The sequence below is a fragment of the Drosophila persimilis genome, unplaced genomic scaffold (assembly GCF_003286085.1).
Source record: "Drosophila persimilis strain 14011-0111.01,24,50 unplaced genomic scaffold, DperRS2 tig00000431-arrow-pilon, whole genome shotgun sequence".
Classification (NCBI taxonomy): Eukaryota; Metazoa; Arthropoda; class Insecta; order Diptera; family Drosophilidae; genus Drosophila; species Drosophila persimilis.
The window spans coordinates 5914819-5922821 of NW_020825312.1; the positions used below are offsets into that span (position 1 = coordinate 5914819).

At 55.2% G+C, this 8003-nt stretch overlaps 1 protein-coding gene across 1 annotated transcript in view; it reads left to right on the plus strand.

The window, feature by feature from the left end:
* LOC6596980 (teneurin-a) overlaps positions 1-7584 on the plus strand; it is a 143093-nt gene extending 135509 nt beyond the window's left edge. Inside the window, exon 17 of the mRNA XM_026989637.1 lies at positions 3707-7584. Within this exon, the coding sequence (XP_026845438.1) occupies positions 3707-7584 (3878 nt within the window). The remainder of the gene's footprint in view (positions 1-3706) is intronic.
* The last annotated feature ends 419 nt before the right edge of the window (positions 7585-8003 follow it).

Consider the following 8003-nt stretch of genomic DNA (forward strand, 5'->3'; position numbering starts at 1 on the left):
AAAAGCGGGAGAGAGAGAGCGAGAGAAGAAGCCAAATGTGAAAGCGTAAGCGAAAGCTCAAAAAACATCGAAGGTATAAATTTGAGTGCATTAGCAAAGCGTAATTTGATAAGACCAAAAACGTAATTAATAAATTTCCACAATGGGAGAGGGTGGATGGATACGGATGGATAGATGGGTGGTTGGATGGACTGGTGTGGACTGGAGTGGAGTACGGCTCTCGCACTCCGGCGCTAACGATGGGTCGCACAGACTGCCGGATGGACAAAGGGTGGTACGACCATTCAGTGGCGTCGAATGCCAGGCAACGCAAATTAATGACGAGCCAGACATGGGGGTCGGGGTTGTTGCTGGGCAGAGGCTTCTGCTGAGGCTCCCAGTGGCCATGGCCATGGCCATGGCAGGGGCAGGGGCAGGAGATGAAGCCGTGGAAAGCAAATCAATGGCCATAATTAATCAAGTTTTAGTCGTCGACATTGCTGTGCGGGGGTGGGGAGCCTGGGAACACGTGTGAGTGATTGCTGCCCAGTGTCTCTACCACTGCCCTCCCCCCCCCCCCGTTTCTTTCGCTCTCCCTCGCTTTCTGCAAAAGTGTGAAAAGCGAAAAAGTGAAAATCAATCTTATTACCTACGCGGAATCGAATTGGCCAACTTTACCTTCCACCCCGAATCTTCAGACCCAACTCAAGACCCACATCCCACATCCCATATACCAGCCCCAGCCGTAACCCACTCCGCCCCTGAAACACATTAATCAACAGTCTGCTGATGTCTTCTATGCGAGTGTGTGTGTGTGTATGGGTTTGTGTATACTCGTAGATATATGTGAATATACATAAATGCACCCCGTGTGTCCGCTCGGAGGCTTAGCTCAAAGTTTATGATGCTTCCCCATTGACGCTTTGCCGCTGGAGCCTCCACGCTTTGCTCCACGCAAATAAGCTTCATTAAAAGCTCACAGCTTAAGTGGAGTGCGTGCTCTTCTGCCCCACCTCCCCGCTAGGGGTACGTGTGAATGTGTGCCAATGTGTGTGTGTGTGGGTAGCATTAATTACGCTGCCAAGAATAGCCAGAGGGAGGGTCCAACAAATGGGAATGTATTGAATGCATTCGAAAATATTCACAAATGGACGGACGGATGGAAGGACAGAAAACACACCCATCAACATTTCGGAATCAATAAGTCAATACGAGTATCTATGGAATCACGCTTCTATTTATGAAATGATGAAATTTTTTAAGTGTAGTAATATTATGTCGAAATACTTTCCATCGATTGATGTACCATTGGTGCTACCTCTTGGGCTACAAGATCGTCTGTCTCCTCCAAGAAGCTCAGCTGTGAGACATATTCTCACTTCCAGTGCAATCCATCAACGCGGTTGAGTCTCTATCGCTTGGACATATGTCAGAATGTCCATGAAGACTTAAAGCATAGAGAGAGGAGAGTGATAGAGTCCGTAAAAACAAAACCCCCTCGAAAGCGGGGGCCCACAGCCAACACAGCAACACACAATCGGTGACACAATGGTGGGAACGGAACCCTTTGCACTGGGCACAAACAAGTTGTTCAGTTTATGGGGCCATTACATTACATTACAGCAGCCACCATACTCAGAGAGGTGGTGGTGGGGTCAGGACAAGTGGTTCTGGTGGTTCAACCTCCAGCGGAGTGTCACACATTTATTGCATTGAAATTCGCTCAATCGTTGCCCTGGCGCCCTGGCGCCCAGCCAAAGACCCCTAGACGCAGCCCAGCCACAGCCACAGCCCCCACCCACCCGGCACCACCCGAAGCGACTAAACCAGGCCACACCCAACAACAGTCCCAATTACAGTCCGGTTGAGTCCTCCCACGAATACCCGAAACCCAAACGCTCCTCTAAAATGAGACCGTAATGGCTTACGCTCCAACTGCGCCTGGAGCAGGAGCAGGAGCAGGAGGACGTCAGGGATGTGTCTCGGATGGAGATGGTGGCGGTGTGGTTCGGCGCGCGCTGCGTCCGGGTAAATGAACTGTAACGCAATCAAATCAACACTGCCAGACCGCAGTCCCAATCCCAATCCCAATCCCAATCCCCATCCGCATACCCGTGCCAAAATATAGCAACAACAGCAGCCCGAATAACCCCACAATGTATTTAATATTTTTATTGTGATATGTGTGCAAAGGAGCAAAAGCTCCATGACTGTTGGGGCCAAACCAAAAAGCATAATTCGTAATCAGTGGGGAATTGTTTCATACGATAATTGTACGAAATTTATGGCCTTCCTACGTAGTACAGGCCATTGGAAATGGCGATGTCGGATTGATTCTGTGTCGAGGTTGCAAAACCTCGGAACCTGGAAGAGTAATACTTAATCATGCCAATCTTTTTCTGGATATATTTCTGTTTTAATATTGTTCAAGATATTCAAATTATACCTTTTAAATTCATTGGAAAACTGTAATCACAGTCTTCAACGCTGGGCTAAGATCGAGCCATATCCGTGGCATACTCTTTCGATCCTGCATTGATCGGTGGTCCAGATGCTGCGGATTATAGAAAGATATACATAGATTTCTGTTGTTGTCGAAGCAGTGATGATGTTACGTTAATGTCCTCTAGCAGTGTCACTCCTCCCTCAGGACCCCCCAGTCTTATACAAAACGCTGTCATCGTCTTTGTTGTTGCCTGTTTGGAATGCAAATCCGAAACGGGCTGAAGGCGTGGCGCTGGGGTGTGTGGGGTGGTGGGGTGGTGGGGTGGTGCGTAGCTGCGGAGGGAATGAGTAAATTTATGCAAATCCAAAGCGATTTCCAACACTAACTAAAATGAAACGGGGCTTCAGAGTCAACAACAGTGGGCGGGAGTGTGGGTGGCACTAGTGCATTGGTCGATGTGCACTGGGTTGGTGATGAAGCTGAGGAAGCGGTGGGCGGAGGGCGGAGGATGAGGAACAAATTGCACAAAAATACTTAAGACAGAGGAAAGACTCATAGAGCATACCTACGCCATTTTGTATTTGTGCACTTGCAGTGAATCAAAACTTGGAGCGTTTTATGAGCAGAGAGAGGGGTGCTCTGGGAAATCGGGAAATGTGGGGTGTGGGCAGAACTGTGGCTGTAAAAACAAACAGCTGCCAGAATCTGGCGTTTAGCTTAAGCAAATGATCAACAATCCGAAGGAGACAGACAGAGAGAAAGAGAGAGAGAGAGACTGGCGAAGGGAAGTGCGAATAAATTTGATGACCAGTTAAAAGGAATTGTCTAAGACCATCACAAGACTCCCGGGAAGCAGAAACAGAAACAGAAGCGGCATAATAGTTTGGGAACAACAGGCCCCTCCCTCCCTGTCCGTTAACGGGGAGGGAACTCTTTTATGGGCCAGCGGAAGGCAATCAAAATATCCAGCAAATGTTGGTGGCGGATAATAGAGCTGTAGAAATAAAAATACTCCAACTGAAACGTGGCCAAATGAAGGTGAGTAGATAATCATTTCCAATGATTGTGAATTCCACCGAGAGAAGTGCTGTTCTGAGAGACATTTGTCATATGGAGTGTGGCATAATCGAATGGTAAAGATACTGATAATATCCCTTAAGATCTCATATTTATACGTATCTATGTTCTGTACTAAGTAATAGTTATACATATGTGTAGTAGTAGAGGCAATAGAAATTCCATCCATGACTGACATTCGTGTTTACCTTTTGCCAATTGCAGGATCCTTGCATGTCTTGGCCTTGGAGCATTATCTGCCGTCGCACGACGAAAACGGAGAGTTCCACATTCCGTTCCCGCCGTCGAGCGAGATCTACGTGTTCAATAGGTACGGCCAGCATGTGGCCACCAAGGACCTGACCTCGGGCAAGACGCGCTACAGCTTCCTGTACTCGAAGAACACCAGCTTTGGGCGCCTGTCGACGGTCACGGACGCGTCGGGCAACAAGATCCAGTTCCTGCGCGACTACAGCAATGTCGTGAGCTCCATTGAGAATACACAGGACCACAAGTCGGAGATCCAGATCAACGGAATCGGCATCATGACCAAGCTGAGCGAGAAGGGGCGCCAGGAGATCGAGCTGGACTACGACAGCAACACGGGCCTGCTCAACTCGCGCTCCTCCGGCGGCGAGACGTACATCTACCAGTACGACGAGTTCGGGCGCGTCACGGGCATGATCCTGCCCAGCGGCGAGATCGTGCGCATCACCTCCCAGCTGGCGGACAACAAAGGACTCACCATCTACGTGCACGCCTCCGTGGAGTCGCTCTTCTCCCGCGAGCGCGTCGTCGGCGTCGATGCGAACGAACTGCTCGTCCTCGGCGGCGTCCGATCCACCTTCCTGAAACGCGGCCTGGCCCACGCCGATGCAGAGCTGAAGGCCAACAACACCCTGGTCATCCACGGGGCCAACGGAGTGGTGGTCGAGGCCTCTGCGGTGGCCCGGCACCCTCTGCTTGAGGCCGCACTGCCCGTGGAGGCGGAGATGCTGGCCATGTGGTCGCACCAGAGCGTCACCATGGGCGACGGGCTGACCAACTCGATGTATTCGGTGTACAACCTGGTCGGCGATGTCCGTAATCCCCAGCAGACACTCAACCGCGAGATCTGGGTCAACCAGTCGCGCGTGATCGGAGTGGAGTTCGACCAGTTCACCAACCGTGAAACCTTCTACGACGGCCGACGCACCCCCATCCTGATCGTGGCCTACGACCAGTCGGGACTGCCCAAGTCCTACTACCCCACCAATGGCTATCCGGTGAACATCACCTATGACCGCTTCAACCGCGTCGAGGGCTGGGCCTGGGGCCCTGCGGAGCTCAAGTACAGCTACGACCGGCACGGCCTGCTCTCAGAGATCACCTCGCAGCAGGACGGCATCATCTCGTTCGTGTACAACGACTGGAACCTCGTCTCCGAGATCGGACTGGCCAGCCAGCGCAAGTTCGTGCTGCAGTACGACGACGCTGGAGGCCTCCGGCACGTGGTCCTGCCCTCTGGCACACGCCACAGCTTCAGCATGCAGACCTCGATCGGCTTCATCCGCTGCACGTACACGCCGCCGGGCAGCACCCGAGCCTACCTCCAGCACTACAGCCACGCCGGAGCCCTGCTTCAGACCATCCTTCCCGGGGACGGTGCCCGCATCGTTTACCGTTACAATGCGGCCGGCCAGCTCACGGAGGTGGTCCACGGGGACGGACGCAGCGAGTTTCAGTACAACGAGGCCAGCGGCATGCCCAGCACGGTGTCGCACGCGGAACGGGAGCTGGAGTATCGCTGGGACTTCGAGTACGCCGCCGGCCTCCTCACCGAGGAGCGCATCGACTACGTGGCCAAGACGGGGCTGAGCAACGCCAAGTTCAGCTACGAGTACGACAGCCAGCTGCGGGTGGTGGCCCTGCAGGGCCGCATCGGGGGCCAGAGTCTGCCGACGCAGGCCTTTGCCTACGACCCACGCACCGGCCAGCCTAGCCTCATCGGGCAGTTCAAGTTCACGCGGCCCGCCCTCAACCAGACGCAGCTGCACGACGGCACGGCCAGCTTCACGCGGACCGTGGACGGACGCTTCCAGACACAGCGCATGGCCCTGGCCATACATCGGCTGGAGGTGTTCCGCATGGAGTTCTCGTACGGCGTGCACGGCCGCATCTCGCAGACGCGAACCTACACCCGGAACATGGCCGTGAACAGCTACACGAACGTGAAGAACTACACCTGGGACTGTGACGGGCAGCTGGTGGGCGTGGAGGCGCAGGAGCCGTGGGGCTTCCGGTACGACGACAACGGCAATCTGCTCTCGCTCACCTACCGCGGCAACACGATCCCGATGGAGTACAACGCCCAGGACCGCATCGTGAAGTTCGGAGAGGGCCAGTACAAGTACGACGCCCGCGGCCTGGTGGCCCAGAACGCGCGGGAGGAACGCTTCCACTACAACACGCAGGGCCTGCTGGTGCGCGCCTCGAAGCGGGGTCGCTTCGACGTCCGCTACTACTACGACCACCTGAAGCGGCTGACCACGCGCAAGGACAACTTCGGGAACGTGACCCAGTTCTTCTACACGAACCAGCAGCGACCCTACGAGGTCTCGCAGATCTACTCGCCCCGCGACGGCAAGCTGATGTCGCTCACCTACGACGACGTGGGGCACCTGATCTACGCGCAGGTGTACCGCCACAAGTACTACGTGGCCACGGACCAGAGCGGCACGCCCCTGATGCTCTTCAACCAGTACGGCGAGGGCATCCGCGAGATCATGCGCTCGCCCTTCGGCCACATCGTCTACGACTCGAACCCATATCTGTATCTGCCGATCGACTTCTGCGGCGGCATCCTGGACCAGGTGACCACCCTGGTGCACATGGGCGACGGCCGGGTCTACGACCCGCTGATTGGACAGTGGATGTCGCCGGACTGGCAGCGCGTGGCCGAGCGCATCATCACGCCCACGCGACTCCACCTGTACCGGTTCAACGGCAACGACCCCATCAACGTGGGCCACGAGCGCCACTACCCGCAGGACTTTGCCAGTTGGATGCGAACCCTTGGGTACAATGTGGGCAACCTGGTGCCGCAGCTGGCACGCGACCTCTGGCAGCCGCCGGCCCTTTGGGGACGTCCGCCCGCCAACCCCATTGCCCTGAACATGCGCCGACCCTTCGACAATATCCCCACCATGGCCGTGGAGAGCGGCTTCCTCGCCCACCTCAATGTGCGCCGGATGTCCGACTTCGAGCAGCTCTCGGCCCCGCCGCGGTCCGCTCTCAAGTGCGACGTAATGGACCCCTCGCCGCGCATCATCGGCTCCGACACGGAACCGCCCTTCGGCAAGGGCATCGTCGTCTCCCGGACGGCGGACGGGCAGGCCATCGTGTCCAGCGTACCGGCGGCCAATGCGATCTATCGGGACGTGTACACGAGCGTGTTCAACCGCTCGAAGCTGCTGCCCTTCACCTTCGTGGTGCACAACGCCCAGCAGGACTCGTTCTTCTTCGTCAAGGAGGATGCGTGGCGTGCCAGCGAGGACCGGCAACAGCTCAAGCGGCTACAGGGGCAAGTGAACACCACCTTCCACGAGATCACGCGCGAGGCTGCACCGGCCGGGACGCCTGGCTCCAGTGGCTCCGGTGGCTCCTCATCGTCGGCGGTCTCCGCTGCCGGCACCTCGGGCGGCAACTATCTCGACGTGAAGATCCATGGAGCGCACGCAATCATCAATTTGCGGTACGGCACCACCGTCGCCAAGGAGCAGCAGCGCCTGATGCACCACGCCAAGCTCACGGCCGTCCGCAAAGCCTGGCATCGGGAGAAGGAGGCCCTGCGCAGCGGTCTGACCACCGCCCTAGAGTGGACCCAGCAGGAGAGCGACGAGATCCTCAAGCAGAGCTATGCCAACAACTACGAGGGTGAGTACATCCACGACGTGGCCCTCTACCCGGAGCTCGCCGAGGATCCGTACAACATCAAGTTCGTGAAGAAAAAGGGCGCTACCGGCGGCGCCGCCGGGGTGCCCAATGCCCGGCGCAGACGCCGGCGCTCCCCGGACCGCGATATCGACGAGGATGCGACGGCCGAGGAAGCCGTTGCCTGTTAGCTCTTGGACGATGCCCCGATCTCGGAGATGCGATTACCATCCACCCAGCAGCTCTACTAAGAAGAAAGAGAGTGCCGTAACGGCTTACGGCGCAGGAAGCATAATTATTTATATATATATATAGGACTAAATGTATGTTATCGAACAGTTTTTTGATGTCAAGGAACATATATATACGGATTTTTTTTATCGTTAGGAACTAGAGAGGTGCGACAAAAAATGCATATAAGTAGGGACTCGGATCCCATGTAGATGTCATGGATCTCATGGCAGATGCATACATAATCCGAAGTAGAGGTATACCCGTACTCGTCTATGTGTGTGTGTCATCGGCTATATCTAGACAGATACAGATACAGATAATGATACCGATACCGATACACTGATACACCGATATCGATATCGATATCGATACAGTT